Source organism: Drosophila miranda, chromosome 3 (assembly GCF_003369915.1).
Source record: "Drosophila miranda strain MSH22 chromosome 3, D.miranda_PacBio2.1, whole genome shotgun sequence".
Classification (NCBI taxonomy): Eukaryota; Metazoa; Arthropoda; class Insecta; order Diptera; family Drosophilidae; genus Drosophila; species Drosophila miranda.
The window spans coordinates 17,120,793-17,148,287 of NC_046676.1; the positions used below are offsets into that span (position 1 = coordinate 17,120,793).

A 27,495-nucleotide genomic window follows, 5' to 3' on the forward strand; every position below is an offset into this window, starting at 1 on the left:
TTCCGTTTTTCGTTTTCGCAAAAGCAGCTGAAGAGGGAGTGCGAGAGAGAGCAATTAGAAAGAGGAACAGGAGATCAAAGAATGAGCGCATTTGCCCCGCTCTCACTCTAATTTTTTCACCCGGTCGAAGCGTGCCCTCGCTAGTCAACTCCGCGTTCGCAATCCGTGAAAATGCGGAAAATAGTAAGAAATCCATCGGGAAAATTGTCGCGCAGTTGTGTGAAGTGAAGTTTAGTGTAGTGATACAGTGAATTTATACAAAAGTATGTTTTAGTGCAAGAAATTGTGTTGTCTAAAAGACAAAAGGCGGGGGCGCAAAAGAGGCAAAAAGGCGGCAAAAATGCATCTCGACGAAGGAATAGTGCGGCAATTTGTGATATATCTATATATACTTGGTATTATTTGTGCATAAATTTAAAATGTGTTACTATTTCGTTGTTTTCGCAAAAGTACCCGAATTGAGCATGGGAGAGAGAACAAATAGAAAGAGGAGCAGATCAAAGAATGAACGCAAGTCAGCTCCGCATTTCAATCCGGAAAATGGTGAAAAATCCAACTGGAAAAATGTCCCGCAAGTGTGTAGTGAAGTTTGGTGTACAAAAAAAGTGTTTTACTACAAGAAAATGTGAGTTAAAAAGGCAAAATGAAGACAAAAATGCAGTTCGGCAAAGGAAAAGTGCTGCAATGTGTGATATATTTCTATGTGTTTTATATATTTGATATTTGGCACAAATGCATTTTTTTCATGTGTAAATATGTTTAATTGTTTCATTGTCTCGTTTTTTTTTCGTTTCATCGCGTGAGTTCCAGCAATGTGTGTGTGTGTGCGTGTGCGTGCTTGAAAATTCGTCAAATTTTGTCCCTTTCCCACTCCATGGCGTAGAAGTGCAGTGAAGAAGAGAATCAAAAAGGAATGAGTGCTCTCGTTCCAAGTGAAGTTTATAGTAGGGTGAGGCACTCCCAATGATCTGCTGATCTGGCTCTCTCCTGCTTAGTGCCTCACCTCTTGTGCCTCACCTCATATGAATAAATGAATTCCTAAAATTGGAAATAATTTTGTGCGTTTCGTTTGCGGTTTTGGTGCGGTTTCTCTGTAACTTCGTAACTTTGTGACTCTCTTCATCAGAATAGTAAGAATCGGAGCAAGATTCTGGGTAAGTGAGAAAACAAACGAGACTTTTATTTTTTTTTGTGAATATACTGATGCTGTTCAATATTATATATATATTTTAAAGTGCAGCTTTTCCTTCCACTCCCCACTTCCCTCGCCATTTCTTCCACCATCTTTGCTTTCCTTTCTTCCTTTCCGAATATAGTGGAAAAAACCCAGGGTATCCCCTTGTTGGGACTGCCACTTGCTTAATAATTTTGTTGCCTCTGTCGAGTGCGATTTTTTATTAATTTTGTGTGTGTTTCTGGGTCAATTCCGCAGACGGAAGCCGTTTGACTAGAATAAACTTTTTCCACTCTTGCGCGCGGCTTTGTGTGCGGAGGGGGGCGACCGGACCAGACCCCCCCCCAGACCCCAGACCCCCAACCAGACGGCAAAAAGACAGGGATATTATTTTGTGGGCCTTTGTTAGCTGCTTTTCTTAACACTTTATTTATTATGTTTTTCGCGGACTTTCTTTGTCAAAAGCTGTATTTTTCGCCGGCCCTTTTGTCTCTTGAATGGAGCCGGACAAAAAGAGAACCGCCATGAAAAGGCAAACCCATAGAATGGCCAGCTATACGGCTCTAGCAATAATTAGCTTTGTCCGCTTTGAAGGGGCTTTGGAATTGAAAAAGATCGAGGGAAAAGCAAATATCTAATAGTTTATTGAATAGGTGCCCGACCTCTGCCAAATCAAAAATGGACAGAGCCAGTGCACAAAAATAAAAGAAGGAAGAGATTTAAAATTGAAAGCCAGAAAAAGCTGCTCCTACGACTCCTTCTCGATGCAGGATCTCCTTGTTTTTTGCTCTTTTTCAGCTCCCCAAAGCAGAATGGGGAAACAAACATTGACAAAATAATTAAATAATAGTCCCAGAGCGCAGTCAAGCGAGGCAGTCGCTGTGCAGTCGCTGAGCAGTCGCTGAGCAGTCGCTGAGCAGTCGCTTGGCAGTCGCTGAGCAGTCGCTTGGCAGCCGCCTCGCAACCGCCTCGCAACCGCCTCGCAGCCGCCTCGCAACCGCCTCGCAGCCGCCTCGCAGTCGCTTTGAAGTCGCTCCGAAAAAAACTAATAAGAATCATATTTTCGTCTGATAAAGAAGCAACAGAGAGCCAAAGGAGCTGTCCAACCCGCTGGAAGCGGAGGCAGACCCGGCAATGAGCGAGGGAGAACATGAATAAATAAAATTAAATGCAGCCAGCCCACTTAAGAGATGAGCATGCAACTAAAAGCCCAAGACTGTCGAGCGGAAGGGGCATGCAACAAGGTTTAACATTGAACGGTTTTCTCGTTTCAAGTATTCCGTTTGTCCGCTGAACGGAACTTTTCCAGAGACAATGGGCCATCGGCCATAGCCATGGAAACCTCGAAAAAAAAAAAAGAAAAAACGAATCTTCAATTACCAAATTGATTACCATTGAAAATTGAAAATTACAGTACAGTTTTGAGTATTCGGGAGACTCGTAATTGCAGTCAATGTCGATTGAGAGGCGGCCAAAGTGCACTGTCATTAGACAGGGGACGACGGCCCGTCCCGTCCCGTACCGCTTCGTCAATTGTTCTACCGTGTTTGCCTTTGAAATGATTAAGTGGAATAGCCAGAGTCCGTCGGTCTCTGTGGCCTCTAGAGAACCAATCAAGCCGAACGTCAGATTAATTTCATTTAACATTCAAGTAGCATTATACAGGATTCCCCCCCCCCCCCCCCGACCCCCCTACAGCATCAACAACGGCCCAAAATACCCAAAAGACTTCCTATTCGTTTTGCATTATTTTCGCTTGTCTGTTGACAAAATGGCCAATGGAAAATTGAAATGGAAATTGTCGAGAATTGAATTTGGTTTATCATCAATTTTATTGTCACTAGGCATTTACGAGCGATTATTTTTGGGTCGATTCCGATCGGGCTTGTGCCGTTTAAGGCCGAAATTTTTGATTTATTGGCTGCTGGCCCTCCCCCCCTCCTGCCGATAGAAGCCGATAGAGAGGCCTATCTGAGGCCCGGCTGTGCTCGAATTAATTATTATATTTTATCCGCCAGCGAGCCAAACATTTTTGCCATCAATTGTTGCTGTCTGTGCCCCTCCTTCATGGGATTGCGGTTAAACATGCAACTGCAACAGAAGGTGGCAAGGCAAACAAACAGCAAGAACCCAGACAGAAGTGCAATCCATATGGGAATATTTAAGGCTGAGACCGAAACGGTAGAACGGTAAAATGCGTGCTCCGATGGGGCAGTGGCAGGGGCAGGGGCAGAGGCAGGGGCAGGGGCAGGGGCTGGGGCTGGCCTGTTGGAAACTTTTGCTTATTTAACTGTTGTTTCTTTATGCAGAGCCACAGAGCAGAGGCAACAACGGCAGCTGGAACAGCTTTTCATTTTGAACTGCTAGACGTGTCTCCAGCAACGATGCAGCGCATGTGCAACAGCGGCAACAACACTTGCCCCGGGCCGGAGATTGTTAGCCCGATTATCAGTCGACTCGACTCCATTCACAGCATCTCCACTTGTTCGAGGTGTGTGTGTGTGTGTGTGTGTATCTGTGTGTGTCTGCATCGCCATGGCAGGCACAAGTGCATTTCACTTCTGCTTCAATGCGTATTCTGGCAGGAAATTAATGCCACTGAACGATGCCCCCCCCCCTCCCGCCTGGCTGCCTGTTGCTGCCTCTTACTGCCTACTTGAGGAACATTTAACGTAAGCGGATTCATGTGAGAACTTCGGCTGAGCATCTCATTAGCATGTGGGTGCTGACGGACTCAATGATGATCGAGCTGATTTCCAGCTGCCTCAGATGTTTGCCGTTGAATGTTGCATCGTCATAGCGGTGCACTCGAAGGCGCGTAATTGATTTGTCACTCGAAACGCAAAGGCAACCCAAATCGAACGGTCAAAGGTCGTGGCTGGCGGGGTCGGAGGGCAAAATCAAAAAAATTATCTCCAGCAACAACAAATGACAATTGAAAATGCCAAAATTCATGAGGTAAGAGGCCAGGCCATTCGGGGGGGAGGCCACCGTGCAACACCAACAACGTTTGGTGGCAGGGGGGGAGGGGGGGGGGGGGCTCTGCCTGTCATCGAACAGCGCGACATTTGAATGCGAGTGCGGTGCCGTGTTGGTGTTGCTGTTGCAACGACCACTTGATAAATGATAAATTAATCGAGTATTGCCAAATGGCCGAATGGCCGAATAGTCGCTCTCGCCACTGAGAGAGTCTCTCGATTACAGCCGATCCCCCGAAATGATAAATGAGCAATCAAACGAGTTGTCAAAAGGCCAAAAGGACCATGTCGGTCCTTAAACAGAGGCAAAAAAGGCATCCAAGGGCATCATGGGAACTCTCTGGGCTATGCTGCTCCACCAAAGAGCATCCACAGTCGCATATCATTCATATTTTTGGCCTTGTCTGTGTGGCAACTTTTCGGCCTGCCTCTCGTGGGTCACAGACATGCAAATTGTACAATCTAAAGCGAGAGACCACCAACTAGTTTCAGTTTAGACCAGAGCTGCTGGCCAACTCATTTTAATTAGTCGGGGGGGAAATCGAGAGTGTCCAGGGGGTTCGGTAAAAGGAGTAAAAGAATAAATTAAAGCCAAATAAAGACGTTGGATACACAAATATTGGCACAACACTTGATGTTTTCGGTAGATTCGAAGGCTGCACACACTCCAGGCACAGAGAGAGAGGGTGATAGAGAGGGGGGGGGGGGGATAGAGAGAGAAAACAAAATCAACAGAAATGCTAAATTGTTTAATTGAATTTACCGCAGATGCGCTTAAGTTGGCAGTAATTTAGGAAAGCCAACGTAAGTATTCCCCATCTACATGCGAGATACAAGATACGAGTATCTGTAACTTTGTGCTACTGTGTGCCAGACTCTCCAGCTCGAGCAGCAACAATGCCACAGAGGCAACAGCAAATGTATCTATATGCCGCACATGTGTATCGCCATGTGGCTTCTTCCTGTAGACGGCAAAGAAAGTGGCTGTCGCCTGACACGGAGCTCTAGCTCTAGCTCTAGCTGTTGCTGTTGGGGTTCTAGATTTCTCCCAGGCCCAATTATGCTGCTTTCCTTTCTCGATTGGCCAGCTCCAAGGCATTGCTCAATGGCCGTGCCGGCCATGCAGTTGATATTTAAGATGCCACGCCGTCAGCTGGATGTCAGAGTTCGTCGCTTAGCCCAGCCCAGCCCAGGCAGACGTTGCACAAGGCTGTGGATTGAGCCAACCCCAAATGACTTCTGTTTGCTGCCCCAGCCGCCGCGGACCCCGCTCTTAGCGAAGAGCACAGCTACCGTCTCTCGCGTTTACTCTCTTACGATCGTTGGCTCTCTCTTTTGCTCGCTCTCTCTCTCTCTCTCTCTCTCGGCGTCTTGACCAGGTCTCTGGTTGAGAGCCAACTCTTCGGTTGGATGCCTCCACCACTTTTCTTTCTTGCACTTTCTTGGCAACATGTTTAAAAGTCTTTTGGAAGCGCCAACCCAGCGTTCAGTTCGCTGTCAGCGCCTATAGCGTTTGGTGCGTTTCAACGGAAGAATCACTGCCCCACGAACGAAAGGATCCTGGATAATCCAGGCGATCCGCAAAGCCATTTACCCATTTATTTTCCACGGACATCAAAAGTTGTGCGTGCAATGAGCCGTGATTCGAATGTGGCACGATTTTAATTAAATCGCCAGTTATTAAAAGAGCTGCAACAAAACACAATTCGAATTGAATACCGCGCGTGGCACGTTGCACAGCCACAGCCAGAGCCGCAGCCATAGCCACAGCCACAGCCACAGCCACATCCATATTCATATTCATAAAGAGCGCGCGCGAAATTCGTGGCAGTTGTGTCCTTGTCTGGATTGTTTATGGATTCACCTTCTCCTCTAACACGTAGCAGCGGCATCAACAGGTAAGCCCCGCCTTCCACCGGGATTAACTTTGCTTCAAATCAGGCGAGAGTCGAGTGGGGTGAGGGGCAGTGGGGGAGTGGAGGAGTGGGGGGGCCAGTCGTCGACAAAGCGGATTACCCCAGGAGAATATTTACAAGCTTTAAATTGTTTGGTTAAATTGATCTGGTCTTCTGTTCGGGCCACAAGTGAAAGAATGATATGTAAACTTGTCTTTAATTAAGGAAAAGGAGGCCCAGACTCCAAGACAAAGGCAAAGGCGGGACAGAACGAGACCAGCAGCAAAAAAACAAGTACCACACACACACACACACAGGGAGAGGGGGCAGGGGGGGGGGGACACACACGTGTAACTGGAAACAAGTTGAAATGCCTCAACCACATTTGGTCAAAGCCGAGAACTGTTCTCCGACTCGGACTCGGACTCTGGCCCAGAGGCAAGGCAGAGAGTGGCAGAGCGGCAGAGCGACCGGCGGCAATGTGATTTTAATGAACTACTAAAAAACTAAACCCCAAACAAACATAAACCGACTTGACTCCCGTCTAAGACTGCATTATGGAGCCCCCCCCCTTGCCAGCCCCCTTGCCAGCCCCCTTGCAGCACGATGGAAGGCTCTATTGTTGGGCAGAAGACTTTGAGTTACTTTCTAAATGGCAGTCGCCACTGAGAGCCACTGCCCGGCTGAGATTAGTTGCAGCCACAGTTGCCGTTGTTCTTATTGCGGTTGCCGTTGCCGTTGCTCTTGCGGTTAAATAAATAAAACAGCGTGACTCGAATGGGTCTCGGTGGCAGAAGCTTTGCCAGAAGAGACGAGACGAGAAGAGACTCAAGCATCAGCTGCTGCTGCTGCTGCTGCTGCACAGATGCTTTAGAAATTATAGATGCGTTCCAGCAGGTTCCAGCCCACTTCCTTTTCGGCCTGGCCCAATTAGCAAGCGCTGTCCCTGCTTCCTGGCCAACTACTGGTATTAGCCAAGACTCTCGGCATGGCAAACGAGCACGCCAGCACCATTAAAAACTGCTGCATTTGAATTAATCAAGACAACAAACGGAGGCAGCAGCAGCAGCAGCAGCAGCAGCATCATCTGTCAACAACAATGCGCGCCACAAACTAATTACATGCCACCACGGGGGGAGAGGGGGAGCTGCATGTGCATGTGCATGTGCGATTACCAAATTAGATTTCTGCCTAATTATGGCATTGGAAAACCCCAAGAAATTGCAGGCAAAAGTTTTTGCGCAAACTCCGGCCCAAAAACTTTGCTCCGGCCCAGTTCTGGCTCCGGCCCAGTCCTGGCTCTGGTTCTGGTTCTGTTTCTGGCTCTGGGAAAACAGCACTTAATAATAATTAAATAATTTTTGCCAATTATAGAGCCAGAGAGCCGTGCAGCCTGCATCTGTATCTTTATTTGTGTCTCTGTCTTTATCTTTATCTTTGCCCCCCTTCTCTGTGTGTCTGTGTGTGTGTGTGTGTGTGTGTGTGTGCCAAACTAATAAATAAGATTGCTTTTAATTAAGGAAAAGAAATTTGTTGCCGCCATCGAAGCCGATTGCCGAACAATGCCTGAACTTTGGCCCAAAGCCAGGTCCTTCTGCAAGTTCAATTTAAATTCTAATTGAATATGAAAATCTTATTTCAAATGGAAATTAAACACAAATCGGGTTAATTTTACGGGGGCAAAGGGTGGGGGGGGCTGGCAGCCCTTCTGATGCACAATTTCCCGTGTCAAATCCTGGGTTGGAAAGTTTTTGAAGCTCGTTGCCGAGCCGTCAGTGGGCCCGACGTATACGGGTTGAAGCCATTGCACAGCCCCCCGATATGTGACACCTGCCATGGGAACTTTCGGTGAGCCAAAGTTGTGCAATCATGGGAGCGAAGTAGTTTACTTTGTTCACTGCAAATTTATTAATAAACATATTTCGCAGAGACAGAGGCAGAGGCAGAGGCAGAGGCAGAGCTAGAGTCAGAGGCAGAGGCAGAGGCAGAGCTAGAGCCAGAGCCCAAGCCAGAGACCGAGTTGTCGCTGCGGAATTTTTAATTGAATTTATGGAGGAGCTCTTTCTGCTGCTGGCCAGTGGTGGAGAGCCTCCCCCCCCAAGACCTCTTTCGGCTATGCCTTGACCCTTGACCAAAGGCAGGGAAGGGGGGGGGGGGCGGACAACTGACCTTCAGGAGGTGCGTCCCTTCTGGGCCGTTAAGTATGTTATTAAGCCTAATTAAGCGGCTTATTCAACTGCTTCTGGGCCACCGACCACCGACCACAAGCCATCCACCACGCATCGCCCATCGAACGCACAATCGCCGGTCTGAATGCCGCAATTTATTTTGTATCATCTGTACCATGGCAGGGCATTGTACAAATACAATAACAATAACAATATGCAGCGTTTTTTTCTTTATCAAATATCAGCATTTATGCAATCACTTTCACAAAATACAAAAAAATACAAAAGGCAAAATTCAATTGCATCGCGAAATGTAATTAATCATTGTGCAAATATTATGCGCTCTTCTGTCGATTTCGATTTGAAAGCATTAATTGAGAATTTCATTTGCGAGAAAAACGCTGCGGCACTCCACTGATCCGGGATGATTAATTTGTTGACCCTTTGAGAATTCATGAGTTGGTCAATCAGCACTTGAGAGCTTTTTCCGAACGGTGGCTAACAATATGCTGCCACAGCCACAGCCACAGCCACTGCCATAATCCATTAGAAAAAGTAGCAAATTATGATTTATTGCACTTTGGCCGAGGAGTGGCAAAGCCGTAAGTTGTGCGAGGAGCCAGAAGGAGCCACGAGAAGGCAGCAAGGCAAAAAAAAAGCACTCCCAAGTAGCATAGGAAAATGTAAAACTCTTGTAATGACGATAAACACCCCGCACTCCAGGCCGCTCCATGCATATTTATGGGTTTTTTTGGGGGCGGGAAAAAGTTTCGGTTACGGCATCGATCCCACCCCCACCCCCAATTAGTGCCCCCATTATACGCACCAGCAATGTGTGGCGTCTCGAGACTTGTGCAATGGCCGGCTTAACGAGCAACCGATTGTGTGTCTTGGCCACATTAGGCCACATTCTGCTGCACAAAGCCAATCATCGGTTTAGTTAATAACTTTGACCGCAATACCAGATACCATGATGCCATGATGCCATGCCAATGGCCGAAAAGTAAGTGTCATTAGCATATATACTTAGCACAAGAACCTGTTTACCTCTGTCCCACCTCTTTGTTGTCTCTGCTCTCTGATGTTAGAGAAATGCTAAGAAAAGAAAAGAAAAGAAAGGCAGCTGGTGCTTGAAAATGGGTCAAAAAGTTTCCCATTGATTGAATTTCATTTCAATTAGCACATCCGATGAAACGATGAGCAATATTCGCATATAACTTGTACTCGAACATCGATTGGGCTCGCCGCTAGATTGATGATGTCTCAATTATGGCTGAATGCAGCTCCAAACGGGCACAGATCTACAGAATACAGACGGAACAACTGAAACATTGGCGGCTGGCGAAAGGCGCATAATAAACCATAATGACAAAATTACTATATTTAGTATGCTAAAAATCGGTCAAAGTGTCAGTAGGTTGTCCAGCAGAGCCCCACAGAGCCCCACAGCCCCACAGCCTCACCTTCATTAGCAGCAGACGGACAGACTTTGGCCAAAACGCCTGCGCCAAGCCACATGATATTGCAATTTTTGGCATTAACTTCTTTTCACCTGAACGATGACTCGGCGACCACTTCAAGAGCATGTCTAGGCCTCTCTTTCTCCCTCTAGACGGATGGGAAACTTTCATTTTTGCCGCTATAGAATATCAATAGGCTATTGGCATATTTGTGGGGATTTCATTCATCGTTCTGCTCTCGAGAGCTCTTGGGAACAAACCAGAAGCCAGATCAACACGTGTCGTGATGGCCAGGGTCCTGGGCGGGCCTTGAACTTGCAGGGGAAGGTCCCATACGGCGTTTAATTCCCCCTTTGTTCTCCTCCATCTGCCCTCTATAGTAACCAAAGAAAGAACGCTCTGCTTTAGATACACACACAAAGATTGGAGATGATTTTTGGTAGCGTTATAAAAATTGAAAGCAACGCATTCAGGTGACCCACATTCACCGCTTGCCAGAGCTCCAGTCCAGCTCCAGTCCCCCCCCGTCCCCCCAGGCCCCCCAGGCCCCAGCCACCGTTGCGACTTCTGGTTTTCTGTTGTTTTCGGTTTATTTTTGGTATTCCTTTCTCTCTCTCTCTCTCTCTGCTTTCGGCCAGGGGCTTGTTCTGGGCCAGTCAGGTATCGGAACACGTTGGTCGTGGCGGCCTTTTGGGGCGTTCTTCTTTCAATTTTTTTTGGCATGAAATCAATCTTGAGCAACTTCGATTCTTGTAATTTTGTTTGTTGGCACTCAAGTGGAATTTTAAATAAAAGATTTGACGCTTTCGTTTGTGGCCGGGGCTTTGTTAAAGTCGTCATTAGCTTTTGGCCAATGGCCATTCCCTTTATTGAACTTCAATTAGCAACGGCCCTTGAACCGATGCTTCCATTCATCTGCCTTCCGGCTTCCACCTTCCACCTTCCGGCTTTATTCATTCAGGTTTTTTTTTTTTTTTTGGGAAAGTGAAGCAATTAAAATTTAATTGCCATGCCACTGAGGCGACAGCAGACGACCATCGATGGCAATTGACAGCCGCAAAAGTTACTTATTCCCACTTACAAATCAAATGCACAGGGCAGACAGGAACGACAGAGCCCTTATAGAGAATACGAGTATCCATCCATCCATCCGGCAGAGGCAGGGGCAGGGGCAACATCTGCAACAACAATCAATGGGGCGAGCTGCCAAATGAAATGTTCGAGAAAATCAAACAATTTTTGCTCATTGAGCTTTTAAGCCGCTAAGGGCAACCGGTGGATGGGGGGGGGACGATTTTCAGATGCTTTGATGTGCGTCGACCAAAAACAAACACAGAATGGCGGCTGTCATATGTATACCACTCCATGCGCCGCGATACCCGGCTCCATGGAGCTCGCAGTCGTATTTGTTTGCATGTAAAAACCGACCATCAAATGGGATTGAAATGTACCAAAAATTTACAGAGCGCTCTCTTAAATAAGCTCCAGTCGGAGGCCCCCAACCGTCGGGTATCGCGACGTGGCCGGAATAGGGAATGCAATTGGTTAACTTTAAAATTCAATTATTTAATGGGGATGCCAGTATCCTCTGGGGTTCATTCAAAGGGTAGCCAATTATCAGTTATCAGATTGGTACATACTAGATATATATGGTATAGTGTAGTGCAATGCACCCTCTAAAATTCTTAATTAATTGCTATTTTCGATAAAAACATTCTCAAAACTGTGCCACATTTCAGACCCCTACTATAAGTAATATTATTTTATTTATTATTATTTCATTATTATTAACATTATTTTATATTTCTATTCTATTCTTACATATCAACATTGTTTTATTTCTTAAATTATTTTTCAAATATTATTTACATTGTTTATTATTCAATATATTTTATAAATTGTTATTCCAATATTATCAACATTATTTTATATATTATTATTCGATTATTATTTAAATTTTTTTATATTTTATAAATTATTATTCAAATATTATTAACAATATCTTATATTTTAGACATTATTATTTTTATTGTTATTATTCCATTCTTATAAACATTATTTTATATTTTTAGATATTTTATATATTTTTATTCCATTCTTATCAACATTATTTTTTTTTTAATTTATTTCTATAAATTATTATTCCAATATTATCAAAATTATTTTATATATTATTTTTCGAATATTATTAAATTTTTTTTTATATTTTATAAGTTATTATTCCAGTATTATTAACATTATCTTATATTTTAGACATTATTATTTGTATTGTTATTATTCCATTCTTATCAACATTATTTTATATTTTTAGATATTTTATATATTTTTATTCCATTCTTATCAACATTATTTTTTTTTTATAATATTTTATAAATTATTATTCCAATATTATCAACACTATTTTATATATTATTATTCGATTATTACTAACATTTTTATATATTTTATATACTTTATAAATAATTCTTCAAATATTATTAACATTATTATACATTTAAAAGCTGATTATTTTTATTATTATTATTCCATTCTTACTAACATTTTTTTATATTTTTAGATATTTTATATATTTTTATTCCATTCTTATCCAGATTATTTTATATGTAGTATATTTCATAAATTTTTATTCCATTACATTGTTTTATGTATGTTAATATTTTATATATTATATTTTATATATTTTATTTTACATATTATTTTTATTTTTTTATTATTGACATTATTTTACATTTTTAAATATTTTAAAAATTATTATTTACATTATTTTATATTTTTATATATTTTATACACATATTTTTATTCCATTCTTATCAAGATTTTTTTATATGTAGTACATTTTATTCTTCCATCATTATTTACATTATTTTATGTATGTTATATATTTTATATATGATTATTCCATTCTTATTGACATTATTTTACATTTTTATATATTTCATAAACTATTATTCGATTATTATCAACATTATTTAATATACTTATTCCACTAAATCAGTCAATATGGCTTTTTCGATGGCATTTGTATCTCAATCAAATAGTTTTTTCCATCATCCACTTCTGGGCGCATAACAAAAAGTAAATAGCCCTCTGAATATTTTTCTGTATTCCTTTTTGGGCAAACAAATTCGGATTTGCCTGGAATTCTTTTGAGGGAAAACTTTTGTGCAGCCGATCGAAAAAAAAATACATATAGAAATCCGTTCAATTCCCTAGATTTTGATTGGATCAGCGGGAGAGAGAAAAGCAGATGAAAATAAAACAAAAGTTTCCGAAAATGGTGGTTTGGAGGCACAAGTCAAGTATTTGGCACACTCAAGCCGCGTAACCGGGCTAATGAAGCTATTAGGGAAGGGCCCAGCTATTGACCATCGGGGCATGGGGGATTGGGGCATCGAGGAATCGGGGACTCGGGCCCGGGAAATGTCCGTTTTCCGCACCAGCCTTCAGCAGAGCAAACATTTTTTACTTGATTTGGCTCCGTCCGGCCAGGGGGGGTTTGGGAGTGGGTCACAAAGTTTATGCCAGTTGGTTGATTTCTGTAGCATTTCCGTTTTGTTTCATTTTAATTCTCGAACTGCTCTTTGGACCATTTTTGATGGCAGAGGGGCAGAGGACGGCAGAGGACGGCGGAGAGCGTCTGCTTTTGAAAATGAAATAAAATGTTTGACTATTGGCGGAAGTGCGCCATAAGTGAACGAGCTTCTTGTGCGCCATTTTGTTTACATATTTCTGTGATTTCTACTGTGGACTGTAGTTTTGGCCCTGCAGCAGTGTGTGTGTGTGTGTGTGTGTGTGTGGGTGTACGCCATAATGTAACGGAAATTGTCCAAGTTTTTAAAGGCATAAATATTTAAGGGCCCCCTCTATATAGCAGCTGCTGGCAGCCATTAATATTTTTCAACTATTTGCATAAATTAATGCAAAATTTTGCCAAAATATAACCCAGCTCCAGCTCCAGCTTCAACTCTCAAGGGCGCAGCTGCACATGTGTGTTGTTAGGGGCGTGGCTCAGAGAGAGAGAGAGAGAGAGGGAGAGAGTTTTAATAGCGATTTAAGGCGCCTTTTGCACATGAATTTGAAATGAAATTGCATATTGGGCCGCGGGCACACAAACTGCTTAAAAACTCGTACATACTGTATGTAGATTCCGTCGAAAGCTTATCCATCCGGGGCATATGGCGGGGATCCCTTGCAACAGGGTGCTAATTCACACATTTACGCGGTGTGTGGGGGGGGCGGGGAGGGACTCTTGGGGAAAAGGTAGCAGCTGCCACAGCTCTCTGATGCGGCCAGGCGTGGTTAAACTTCTTGGCAGTGGGGCGTGGTGGGGCGCGGTGGGGCGTGGTGCCCTGGAAGCTGCATTAAACTAGATTTTAGGCGGACAAAGTTTAAAGGTCACTGCGGGCATCTACACAGCTGATTGTAGGCCTGATTCGCGTCGGGTTTCGGGCTCAAATATTTCAATTATCATCCACTGCTCCTGGGCGGGGGGGGGACTGTGGCTGGGGTTGAAGGTGGTGGCTGGGGCTGGCTGGTAATTGAGTTTTTAGTAGCTGTTAGCGGTCCCTCACCAACTCTTTGCGCCACTTAATGCGAAAGAGACGCATATATGCCAGCAGGCAACACGCACACACGCACGCCCACACACACACACCCCGAAAATCACGTTTGAAATGCAACTTAAAGTTCCATGCCACAGACAGCCGCAGGTGGAGAGGGGGTGGCGCGTGAGGCAACGACAACCAAATCAAATTTGCACCAAAAACCAAACGTAAACTTGGAGCGCTGCTGGCGACCACACGCACACCCCCCCCCCCCCCCCCCCCCCCCCCCCCTACCACCCACCACCCCCTTAAATGTATGCATGTAGAGACACACAAATTCGCACGTCGCTTATTTGGTAATTTGCCTGCGTGTGCGTGTGTGTGTGTGTGTCTGTGTGTGTGTGCATTTCCTGCTGCAAACTTCATAAACTTGTACACACACACACACACACACACACACCTGAGGCCACACCCAGAGGCAGAGGCAGAGGCACGGCGATAGCGCCTTAATTGAGTTATCCCCACATTTTTCGGCAGCAAACTTTAAGCCCAAGTTTCGGTCAAGTTCCTGTCTGTGGCACAATAAATTCGCATAATAAATGGGCCACCGTTTAGCCGTGTCAACAGCAGACGGCAGCACAGCTTGCATCAGAGTCTTGGCCAGGCCAAAAGAAAAAACCTCAAAATGACGGCACCGGAAGTGGAACCTGCACCTGCTCCGGCTCCGGCTTCGGCTCCGGCTTTGGCTAAAATGTTAAACAGCAGGCTAATGTCCAAAAAGATGCACAAAAGTGGGGTCAAAGCGTGCCACGGGTTGGGGCTGGGGCAAGGCAAGGCAAGGCACTGCTGCTGTTGACGTTGTCATCTGCCGAGCGAATGGCGGAAATTATGCAAAATAGTAAAAGCAAAGCAGCTTTGCTGAAACTGAAACTCAACTGCAGGCACTGGATTATGGTCCTCCGTGGAGGGCAGGGGAGCCCCCTCGATTGAAGGCACTTTTCACAGGAAATTGGCACCTATCTTGTTGTCCTCTCACGGACGGAGTGGAGGCCACAAATCTTCATAACTGTCCGCACATTTAGGGCATCGTTAAACCTGGGGGGGGCGGAGGAGGAGGGCACAAAAACCTACTCCTCTGGGTATTTGTCAACGCAGTTTTTCTCTGTCTCTCAATCTTATCTGAGGCGCACGCGTTTTACGGGCACTGGCAGGACCCAGGACCCAGGACCAGTTTGCTAACTGATTCACATGAAAAATGGCCGCACATATATATGGTTTTCGCCTTTGGCTACAAACTGTGGCTGACTGTGGCCAGGAGAGGACCGCCTCTCGCCTTATCCAGCGTGTACCAGAGATGAGGCCTCCTCGGATGGTCGGAGTGGATGGCTCCGGCCATCGTTGGTGAATTTAAAATGCAATTAAATAATAGATTTAGCCCGGCTCGGGCTTGGCCAGCAACTAGATTATGACTGGGCTTAATGAACATGACTAATGCACTGCTGGATGTGGCTGACTCACTCTCATCAGTCGATGGGCCTAGCAATTACGCCCAGCTGATAAAACTGGAGGGGAAAATGGTGCCAGTCATGGCTCAAAAGGACACGGATATCCCCCAACATGTGTGGTCCATGACTGGACAGAAAGCACTCACACAGAGACAGCGGCAGCAGCGGCCTAATCCTTTCACACACTCGGACCAAAGAAACGCAGTTGGGCATAAAAGGATACGAGGCCTTTTTGTGCACCTTTCAAGGTCCCTTTTTTTTTCGACCAGCAATGAATGAATGAATGCCTCTGAATGCTTGAATGCTTGAATGCCCGATGATTGAATGTGTGCTCCCCAGAAGAGGGTTCCCTACTAATCAGACCAGCGGCCAGAGCCCGGGAATAAATTGAAAAATTTGCTGTTGTGCGAAATCAAAGTGTTTTGCCGGAAGATTCCTTTTCTGTCACGGCCCGGGACGAAGAAGTGGTCAAGCGTCCATGTGGAAGTCGAAGGACACGCTTGTTAGTAACCAAATTTGGCTCCAGACTCCAGTGGCTCCTTGGGTTTGGGAATTGGTTCTGGGCTCCCATCCAGGGTATCTGTTGGTAACAGTAAAGCCTTTAGCTGTCCCACTTAAAGCCATAAATACGAGTATATAAGCGATAATGGCCGGCAATTGCATAAGAGATTATGGCAGTGGATGCCACAACGGAGGCAGCAGCTGTGGTCGAGTCCTGTCCAGCAAAGTCCCTGCTCATTGTTTGCAATTTTACTTTAATTTAATGCGATTTATGAATGCTTTAAAGGCCCGTTGCTGCGTGGCAGCCAAGACGAATGCAAATGCAAATGCGATGCGTGTGGGGCACGCGCCATTTGATAAATTGCGGCAATCAGAAAGGGTGCATGCCGCGTAATGCGTTGCTGAAAAGTTTCCCCTTTGCCACAGGGTGGGGAAATCACGTATACGCCACGTTGGGGCTTGGCAAAGTTTCTGCTAATTAATGTCAAAGAGTTCAAAGATATTAAAAGGCTGCCATCCTGCCGGTGTCCTAATCCCGCACACGCCACGGGGCCTCATAACTTGCCCCCCCCCCCATCCCCCTCCCCGCTGGAGCCGGAACGTGTCCGGCCAGCTATCGGAATCAGAGCTGCGATGACACAAAGCTTCGATGGGCAACACGTGCAGGAGCCAAACAATGCGATGCCCAAGCATTTATTGTTGGGAAACTATAAAGGCATCGGTGTCAGTGGCAGAGACACCGACAGCGCCCCCACCTCCACCTCCATCCTTCATAATCGAAAGACGAAACAATGATGCTCGTAGGGGGGAAGCTGAAAAGTTTCATAGCCAAATGAAGACTGGCACCGAGAGATGGGCACGTGACGGGAATGGAATGCTGAAAATTATACGTATATGCGACCCCTGCGGCGTGCACAAACCGTCGGGGATATACGGGGATATATGGCCAAGGAATTGAGTGGCGGCGGAAAATAAAATGCACATTAGCCAGGGGCCAGAGGCCAAAAGCGGACATGGCCAAGAGGAAGGAAATCGTTACGAAAGGCAGGAAAGAAAAGCGCAAATCGAAATAAATAAATAAAATCAAATGTTCTGTGCACAACGAAAGTTGCGCCAGGACTCGGCCCGGGGGAGCAACCCCCCAAACAACATCTTATGGGCGTCTGGAGGTTACATATACTTTTGTTAGCCGCACTCGGGAACCGCGCCGCGAAAGTGCGAACAAAAAAGGGAAGCACGAAAAGAGACCCAAGAAGGACCAGCGAAACACACAACTGAGATTCAACAGATTGCCTGGACACGGGAGTGGACATTGGACTGGACACCGGCGTGGACTTTGGACTGGCCACTCTCCTGGACTCTGGCCTGGACTCTGACTTGTGCAATTTAAAGTCGACAGCGACCTTGATTAAGCGCTCGCTGCCGTAATGCAATTTGCTTTAATTTCCTTGGAGCAAACGAAGACTGATTGGCCCCCGTTCTCTCTCTCTCTCTGTGTGCGTGTGTGTTGCGTGTGTGTGTGTGTGTCTTTCGAACAGTAAATCCAATAAAGAATCAATGGCTAACAAGCCAAGAAACAAACCGAAATAAGTTTTGCTGGCCTTGGTGGAAAATCTTAATTTTCCACAACACACCAGACGTGACACATTTCGCTGTGCAGCCACCCACCCCCCTTGGCAAACTCTGCGCAACTTTTTAGAGGCACCTCCCCCCCCTCCCTTGGGTGCCTGAGTGGGTCATTTGCTGGCCGCTTGTCCACATGGTTTTAACTTCTTGTCGATTCCTCTAGCCTTGCAACCAATTTCGCCACTTGGCAAATAAATAAATCCCAGCTTTGAGGCGGCCCCAAACAGGTGTGTTTTTTTTTGATAATTAAAATGAAATTGGATATCAAACAGGCCATCGTTAGGAGAAAATGCCAATACATATGAAAATTATGCTTCTGCAGTCCTGGCCCACAAAGTGTCCTGCAGCCCTTTCTCTGTGGCTGTCTCTATCTCTGTCTCTGTCTCTATCTCTGTCTCTATATCTGTGTCTGTGTCTGTCTCCATCTCTGTGTCCTGTGCCTGTGTAAATGTCTGAGTGATTTGTTTAAACAAACGTCCTGTAGTTGGCTTCCTTTCTGCTGCTGTCAGGCCCAATCTTTAACCAAACGAAACATGGACCCTTACCGCACTTCTTCCAGGGTTTGGCCCCACTCTGGAAGCTCCCTCTCCCTCTCCCTCTCTCTCCCTCCCTCTCTGTGTGTGTCGTCGTCCACTTGTCATGTCACTCGGCATCATTGTCAGTCCGACCCAGCCACATCCCTGGGAAAAGCTACTTTTCAGTGCATTTCATTTACATTTGAATGTCAGGCGAGAACCTTTTTCTGGTCCCCTTCGTAATTTACCGTTACAAATCAATGGCCCTGAAGTGGCGACCGGCTTGAAAGATACATTAAATATCCCCCGAAAATATTTAACGCACAATTTATGATAATTTTGTCCAAAAGAGAGGGAAAAACCCCAAAGAAACTACCCAAAATGGGGGGCCCCCACTTCCGCCTCCCTCCCCGCCATAACTGGCCAAGCAAGGAGCATATTTTGATGGCCATATATTTGGCACATTGATCGGCAATCGTTTAGCCATCGGAACACGCGTACGAGTGCAAGGACGAGTGTCCTTGGGCGTATACGTGATGTGGCAAAGTTTTTCGGGTTCAGTGGCGGCGGCATGTGTGGCATGTGGGTAGAGGCCTGTGGCCTGTGGGCTGTGGGCGTGCCAACATTTTGACAGGCAGGACTTTAAGTTGTCAGAGCACTGACTCTTTAGCCATTCTCTGACAGCCTGGCTGCTGGCTGTTGGCTGTTGGCTGTTGGCTGCTGGCTTTTGGCCATTGTGCTTATTAACATATTGTTTGTTATTTTCCCTCGTGTCGCGGCATTGACAATTCATTTGTGTTATCACGCGCACACATACGGCCAAGGGCTTAGCGGGCCAAAACTGACAGAATTGTTGGCGAAAGTATTTGCACAGATTTCGGATGCTGATAGCAAGTGACAGCCAGTAAGCCACAACAACGGATGGGAGGTACTATAGGATACCCCCCCCCCCAAGCCCAAGCCCAAAACTGGGGAAACTATCAAAAATCCTAGCAATATGCACGAATATTGGGGGCTGGGCTGCCTGGAGTGTGTGGGGTTTTGGGCCTATAGATTATAAAGGAGAAGCATTACCGCTCCGTGAGGCTTGACTGTTCTTGGGAGCTTCTGGGGAGACTTCTAATCACGTAGGAGAGTCCCCACTTTGTGTTGCAAGTAACCGTAGAAGCAGCAGCTGCTCAAACACCCCCCACACTCAGCCATATGCATTTATGGGCATTGCATATCCCCCTTTCTTGAGCGCAAATTGCCAGGCACTTAGCCCACCCCCCCCCCCCCCCCCCCCTTCCCCGTCCCCCTGTCTGTTGCACTCATGTGGCGGCTCGTTATTATTAGCATAATTACAGGCGCATTAGCGTGGCGGGCTTCAGGTGCCCGAAACTGTGGCAGGGCTGCCTTAAAGACGCCTTTAAAGCCTGGCCTCGGCCTTGTGCCCCCCCGACTGTTCATTAACATGGCATTAATTGGTTTTTCATTCCACTTTTCCTTTTCCTTTGCAGATTTCGCGTCACGACTTGCCGCATTAACCGGCCAACCGGCCACCCCACAGCAGGACCTTTTTCGCCCCCTCTACCCAAGGGAGAGCTAAACAATTTTTAGATAAGGCCAAGGTCCGAACAGAGACTCCAAAGGGGACGAAGGATCAGCAGAAGAGGACGAGAAGAGGTACAATGCGTCCGACGCGCATTCCCCTGCTGCTTTGGCTCTCGGCCTGGACCTGCCTGGGCCCGGCCACATCCGCCCATCCGAACACGCAGAAGCACCACCAGCCACTGGTCACCTACTCGAGCAGCTCGACCACATCCTCCAGCCAAAGGAGCGGCGCCCCGCTGCAGCCCGCCTTTGTGTACGACACGGCCATGCCCCAGCAGCAGGAGGAGGAGGAGGGGCAAGTGGCGACATCCAGTGGCCGGCCAGAGACAGCGGCCGTGCCATCAAAGAAAATCATCGGTTCCAGGTGAGTACACAGCATTCCTGCAGACAATGGACACAGGAGGGGGTGGGGTGCCACGCCCACTTGTACTTGTTGGCCATTGTTGTTTGGGGGAGGGGGAGGAGGGGGCAAATCTTTTGTTTGCACAGCTTTTTTTCCATTTTTTGCCACTAATTGAAATAGAATTTTCCTTTCCTTTTCCTCCATTTCCCGCTGAGGCCGAGGCGCGGTCGGGCACAAAATACTGAGGATTTTTAATTAATTTCCTGCTGGAGAGGCGCGCCACAAAACGTTGCATACTTGGGGGGGCAGAAAGCGAGAGCGTTGGCACAGCTAATTGAGTGCTTATTAACATTAAATCATTGCTAATCAATTGAGTTTTTGGGTGCCCCGTGCCCCTTGTCCCTGGCTGGCCCCCCGAGAAGTCTCCCTTGAGTGACACCCAGTCCGATATTCCTCAGGCCCCTCCTTCAGCGAGTTTTATTCCCTTTCGGCTGAGCCCAATAGACGATGTAATTAGGCAAAGAAAGAGCATTCAAATAACTAAAGATAGGGAGAGGGGGTCCCCTCCAAAAGCACATTTCTGCACTTGGTTTTCGCGTGAAGTGATTTCCTGGCATAGCCCTGACGGTTGGGAGGACCTCTGCCCAGCTGGCAGATGACTAAGCAGGCTCGAGACTCACGTCCTTAAATGTTAATGATGTGGCCATGCCTCGACGAAAACCACCAGGAGATGCAGATGCAGCTGCACCCCGGGCAGGGGAATGCATTAAAGTGGCATGACTGGCATCCACAGCGGGCCAAAGGACATGCTCCAAAAAGGGCTCCAAGCCGTGGAAACCGCCACCAATGTTAGGCGCCTCTTTCCATACGAATAGTAGCAGAAATGGAGTAGAAAAGGAGCAGAAATGGAGTAGAAATGGTGTAGAAATGGTGTAGAAATCACTTGCCATTAATCAGCATTTAACGTCACTAACACATGACTCCTCTCTCGCCCTCCTCACCCCCTTAGCGTGTCCTCCTCCGTTTCGGTGGTGCTGGACGGCAACGAGCCGCTGTTCACCGACGCCCTCGGCCACAAGGTGCCCAAGCCACAGCCCTCGCTGCAGGTGGCCAGCCCCATAGACCTGCTCAATCCGGACCGCTACGAGTTCTACACGTTCGACGAGCACGGCGAGCTGGTGAAGCGCCTTATGACCATGCAGGAGATCCAGAGCATCGTGGCCAACGGCGACGGGGAGGGACCGTCCATCATACACACGGCCCCGCCGCTGAGCGAGCCCGGTCCGGAGAAGAACGTCCAGGACATTGTGGACAGCGTGCAGAGTGTGCTGAACAAGGAGGTGGCCTCCGGCGCCGGCAAGAACAGCTCCGGCGAGCTGCTGCTGCCCCTGCTGGACACCCCCGACGTGTCCTCCTCGTGGTCGCTCATCCTGCCGGCCATTTTCGGGAACACCGGCGGCGATCTCTTCCTGCAGCAGAGGCCGCAGCAGATTGTGATGACGCCCGAGTCGGAGCTGCTGGAGGCCTCCACCCAGGCGCCGTCCACCACGCGTGCCACCAAGAAGCCGAAGCCCGCCAAGCGGAAGGGGGGGGGCAACAAGCGCAAGCCCAGCCCCACCACAAGCACCACCGAGGTGACGCCACAGGTGGTGCAGGAGGAGCTGGACCCCATGGAGTCGGTGTACACGGGCATGCAGCAGTACCAGCACGCGGCCGCCAACATGCCGGACTTTGATCTGCTGCACATGCAGCCCATCTACGAGAAGCTGCCCAGCAGCACGGCCAGGCCGGAGACGACCACCCGGCGGGTGTTCTACAACAACCAGGAGATCATCCACACGCCCACCTCCTCGAGCAGCGTCCCCCCAACCACCGAGAAGATCGCGGTCAAGAAACCAGCGAACGTCCAGAGGAAGCCATCGCAGCCGCATCGCGTGAAGAAGCCCCCAGCAGAGGCTGGCAGCAGCACCACCACCCAGCCAGGCGGCAGCAAGCAAAAGGTGAAGAAGAAGACAACGACGACAACAACGACAACGACGACAACGACGACAACAGCGGCACCTGAAACCACAACCCAGGCGGCGGTTTCGGAGCCAGAAGTGAGCGCAGCCACCACCACCGTCCGTGCGCCGGCCTCGACCACGCCCAAGAAGAAGAAGCGCAAGCCCACACGTGCTCCGGGCACGGGAACCACCGGGAGCACCACAGGGAGCACCACAGGGAGCCCCACCGGGAGCAAGCCATCGAAACCCAAGCGCAAGCCCACGACAAAGCCAAAGCCAGGGTCCATACAGGCGGGAGAGACAACTGCACCACAACCGGTGGTAACCCAGAAGCCGACAAGGCCCCAGCGGCCCAAAAAGAAGCCCAAACCGACGACCACGACGACAACGACGACCACCACGACGACGACAACCACTCCAGTGCCGGAAACAACAACAACGACAGCCGCCGAGGCAGAAGTCACGCCTTCAGAGCCAGCACCGACACAGCCCCCAGCAGAGAGCACCACCAGCAGCAGCAGCACCACCACCACTACCACCCCAGAGCCAGAGCCAGAGCCAGAGCCAGAGACGTCCACAACAACGACAACCAGGGCGCCCCTGGTGCACAGCCAGAAGCCGCATGGAAAGCCCGTGAGCTCCACCAAGAGGCCACCGAACCTGCACCACAATCGCATCCACAGCAAGCCCGTGCACACCACTCCGGCCCCATCGACAGAGGCGGTTCAGACCTCCACCACCCGCCAGCCGCCCGTGTATCCCGTGCCCAGCTACGAGCCAGTTGCAGTCCACAATCTGTCCGCTCTGTTCGATGCTTCGCCCCTGAAGAAGACGCCGCTGCCGCTGCCGCTGCCGTCGTTGGCGCAGCTGCAGCAGCAACTGCAGCAGAGCTCGCCCTCGCCGGCGCCACAATTGTCGCCCGATCAGATACTCTCGATGGATCAGATTGTGCAGTCGCTGACGCAGGACCTCTCGGCCGCCGACAAGTCGGAGGGGGATCTGGACGGAGCGGGCAGCGTGCCGGCTCTGGTGCCAGTGAAATACGACAGTGCCGAGTCCCAAGAACAGATGCAGACGCTGGCCAACAAGAAGAAGGTGCCAGTGACCAGCAGCACAACGACAACAACAAGCACGACCACAACCACGACTCCTAGAACCACTACCACTGTGGGCACCACCACAAGAGTACCACCGCCCATCGCCCACTATGGAGGCAGCACTCTGGCCACCATGCTCTCGGAGGAGGAGGAGGACTCTACAGAGCTCACAACGGGAGGCGGGGAGACCACCGCCGGCAGCCTGGAGGAGGCTCCTGTGGTGCTGATCACAGCCCGGCCGCAGTACTTCACCGTGACCCCGCAGCCAGTGCCCCTGAAGCCGGAAAAGGCCAGCGAGGAGGAGCCGGAGACCACAGAGCTGCCGGGGGAGACGCAGTTCCTGGTGACCACGCCCATGGCTGGCCTGGACGAGATCGAAGCCACCACCGACAAGCCAGCGACCGAGTCCGAGTCCGAGTCCGATCACGTGGTGAAGTTTGAGCCGCTGTTTGCGGACGTGCCGGAGGCGATTGTCACCGAGCTAAGCGAGCCGAGCTCCACGAACGGATATAGCCAGCAGGCGGAGGAGGAGCAGGAGGGGACCACCACAGAGCAGGCGCTGCGTCTGCCCGTGTCGGAGAGCAGCACTGCCGCCGAGAGCGATGCGGACAGCACCGAGGTGACGCCCATGATAGCCGACCTGGTGCAGCAGCTCAATCTGGAGATGCTGAGGCCCACGGACCAAATATCGATGGCCAACTTCCAGACGCAGGCCGCCACGGTGGCCTCCACCCTGGTGGACGGCAGCCACACGCTCGTCTCGGACGGATTCATGAGCTCCAATGAGACCAAGGACGAGCTGGACTTCCTCATGTCCGATGTCATACAGCAGATAACCCAAGGGGCTCCGGCCAAGCTCCAGCCCGAGGAGGACTCCCATCGTCTGACCAACTATGCCCAGCTGAACGCATCGTTCCTGCTGAAGCCAAAGCCCGAGGCAGAGGCAGAGGCAGAGGCACCACAGATCTCCGGCCTGCTAAACAAAGTGGAGCCGGAGGCGTCAACCGTCAAACAGGAAGGCACTTACCCGAACGACGCCTTTCCAGCAGGCACCGTCCACGTGGAGACGAGCACGCACCGGATACCCATCCTGTCGCTGTCCCAAATTTATGCACAGCAGCAGCAGGACGAGGACGATGAGCAGCAGCTGTTTGCCAACGAGCGACTGGAGCTGCAGAGCAGCCCGCAAGCGAAGCCAACTCGAGAGCCGCCCAAGCAGGAAACCATTGCCACAGCCATACCAGAGACCACAGAGGGTGCCTCCGAAGCCACCACCGAGGAGTCGAGCCGGGAGACCACCGCCAGCGAGGAGTCAACGACCAACACGGCCGAGAGCCACACGGAGCGCAGCGAAAGTGAAGAGCAAATGCCCGAGATGTTGACAAATGGTTACAACGAGGAAAATCAGATGGAGACCAGCTCCATCGCCAGCTCTGGTCCGACCGAGGCAGGAACTGAATCCATCTTTGCCACAGAAACAACTGCCACAGAAGAGCCACCAACGGATGCCACAACCAGCAGCCCTGTCACGGAAGCAGAGGAGCAGACAACGGCGACGAATGTTTACCTGGAGGCAGAGGAGGCAGAGGGGGCGGAGGAGACGGAGGAGCAAACATCAACAGAGGAAGCACAAACAGCGGATCTGCCAGCCAGTGCAGAGGACAGTGCCACCAATGCGGCCCAACTGCTGCCCCAATACACCGTACAGCCCGAGGAGGACCAGTCAGAGCGAGGGGAGGAGGCGGTGGCGGTCACGGAAATACCCGGAGATACGTCCGTGGTATCATCTGAATCGGACATGTCGCTCAGCTCCGAGCAGGTCACGGAAAAAATCGAATTGAGCACGGTTAAATCCCAGCAGCTGGACGACGAGTCAATGGAGGAAATATCCGATGAGCTGACAGCCACCATTTCAGAGGAGGAGGAGGAGCAGGAGCCAGCGACAGAGGCGGTGACAAGTGCACAGAAATTGCAGCTGGACGACGAGGATCCATATGTGAAGCTGGGCGAGACGACGGCCAGTGTGGTGAGGCCTTTGCCGCAGCAGGACAAGAGCTCCATCGAAGGAGCCGCAGCAGCAGAGCCGGAGGAAGACACCTACAGGGTGACGCTGCCGTTGGCCAGCTACGGCCAATCGCCGCCTGCCGAGCAGCCAGACGAGGAGGATGAGGAGGACCAAGCAGGCTACCAGACCTCCACCAAGGCACCCACAACCACCAGCACCACGAGGCGTCTGAACACCTTGAAGCCCGTTTCCTACTACGTCCAGCCCTCGCTGCTGGCGGGCTACAACCAGCTGGACGCCCAGCCGCCCAAGGGTCTGCCCTACAATGCCCACCCAGGGGAGGGAGGGCCAACCCAGTCCCTGTCCCAGTCTCAGTCCCAGTCGCAGCAGCGACCGATGCAGAGACCCGCTTCCCTGACCAACCTGATGGCGAGCTCGAGCCAGGCGACCAGGCCGCCCGTCAAGCTGGAGCCGAGCCCGGAATCCTCGCAGGGCCTGGAGGCGTCCACGGCGCACATGGACGAGGACCTGCGCTCGTTCGCGAGGCTCTGCAACGAGCTGGCCTTCAGCTACTGGAAGGCCATCACCTCGGAGAAGATTAGCTCGGCCAGGAGCCTGGTCATCTCCCCCTTCGCCCTCACCTCCATGCTGTCGATGGTGTTCCTGGGGGCGCGCGGCAGCACCTCTGGGGAAATGAACGAGATCCTCAAGCTGGACGACATGGTGACCTTCAATCCGCATCTGGTGTTCAAGAACATCACCGGCTCGGTGGAGCAGGCGACGGACAGCGACATAGCCACGGCGGCCTTTGTGCGGGAGATCTTCAGCGATCGCGCCAACGGCAAGATCCTGCCCTTCTTCAAGGAGAAGACCCAGCAGCTGTACGCCGGCCACGTGGAGGAGGTCAACTTCCACGTCGTCAACGACATCGTGCGGCGGCGCACCAACCTGCTCGTGAAGCGCCACACGATGGGCAAGGTGCTGGAGTATCTGCGCACGAACAGCGTGTGGGTCAACGGCCCGCTGGCCACCATTTCGGCGAATCTCTTCCAGACGGACTGCTCCCACGGATCGACGACCGAGCGGGACGGCGAGATGTTCTTCCAGGTGCATCCCACAGTGCGGCAGCGCCGCCTGGTGCCCATCCCGGCGGTGCTCTATCGGTCCGGCTTCACCGCCGGCTACGAGCCCAGGCTGGACGCCACCATAGTGGCGTTCGGACGCATCCAGGACACGGTGAGCACCATCTACGTGATGCCCGGCCATCAGAGCTCCATATCGCCGATGGACAACCTGGACAGGCTGGAGCGCAGCCTGGTGGACATGGCCTTCGGGGAGGGCCAGGCCTGGAGCAGGCTGCTCACCTCGCTGATGGATCGCCCCGGCATGGAGGTGCAGCTGCCGCGCTTCTCGCACCGCTCCTTTGTGAACGCCTCGCTGGGCCTGCAGAAGATGGGCCTGAAGGGTCTGTTCAAGTCGGACTTTGCCGACCTGCGCGGCCTGACCGGGGCCGGCAACAAGGACATCTTCCTGTCCGACATGATCCAGATCAACACGTTCAGCACCTGCGGCGAGGAGAAGATCTCCGAGCACCACCACGTCGAGATGTACCCGGCTCCGCCGCTGCGCAAGCGCAACAAGGATGTGGGCGCCACCGAGGACGGTGCCGACGACTCCTCGGAGGCGGTCGTCGACTTTGGCTCGCTCGTGCAGGAGTCGGCACTGGGACGCGGCTTCTACGACGATCTGCTGGACCCCAAGTACCTGGAGCTGCCGCTGCCGCTGCGTCCGCGCCAGGCCCGTGTCCCGGACGCGCCCCGGCTCCGCTTCGACAAGCCCTTCCTCTACTTTGTCCGCCACAACCCGACGGGCATGATCCTCTTCATGGGACGCTTCAATCCGCGCCTGCTGCCATGAGTGCACGCGCCCTAAAGTAGGCCAAAATAGCGACTATCGAACTATCGAACTATCGAACTATCGAAACAGTTTCGGGAATGCGAGTTAGTGAATTTATATATTTTACTCGCCTACCGAGCGCCTACTGGAATGCCAACAATTAGGCTAACTTAATCATTAATGCCCCCCCCC

At 50.0% G+C, this 27,495-nt stretch overlaps 1 protein-coding gene across 5 annotated transcripts; it reads left to right on the forward strand.

Moving 5' to 3' along the window:
* LOC108160512 (flocculation protein FLO11) lies at positions 1–27,495 on the forward strand. Of its 5 annotated transcripts, none has more exons than XM_033392455.1 (4): positions 1–1,154; positions 19,866–20,323; positions 21,312–25,235; positions 25,269–27,495. In XM_033392455.1, the coding sequence occupies exons 2-4, from the start codon at positions 20,037–20,039 to the stop codon at positions 27,322–27,324; spliced, it is 6,267 nt and encodes a 2,088-aa protein (XP_033248346.1). In that variant the 5' UTR covers positions 1–1,154; positions 19,866–20,036; the 3' UTR covers positions 27,325–27,495. The 5 variants fall into 5 exon arrangements, with proteins under 5 accessions (XP_033248346.1, XP_033248345.1, XP_017150045.1 ...); XM_033392454.1 differs by having other exon boundaries at positions 1–625; positions 811–1,154; positions 21,312–27,495; XM_017294556.2 differs by having other exon boundaries at positions 1–625; positions 884–1,154; positions 21,312–27,495.

Excerpts from the sequence above, each read along its gene's own strand:
- LOC108160512 (XM_033392453.1), top strand. The coding sequence starts at position 20,037 with ATGCGTCCGACGCGCATTCCCCTGCTGCTTTGGCTCTCGGCCTGGACC. Across the intron at positions 20,324-21,311 it reads AAGAAAATCATCGGTTCCAG|CGTGTCCTCCTCCGTTTCGG; the intron begins GTGAGTACACAG and ends TCACCCCCTTAG.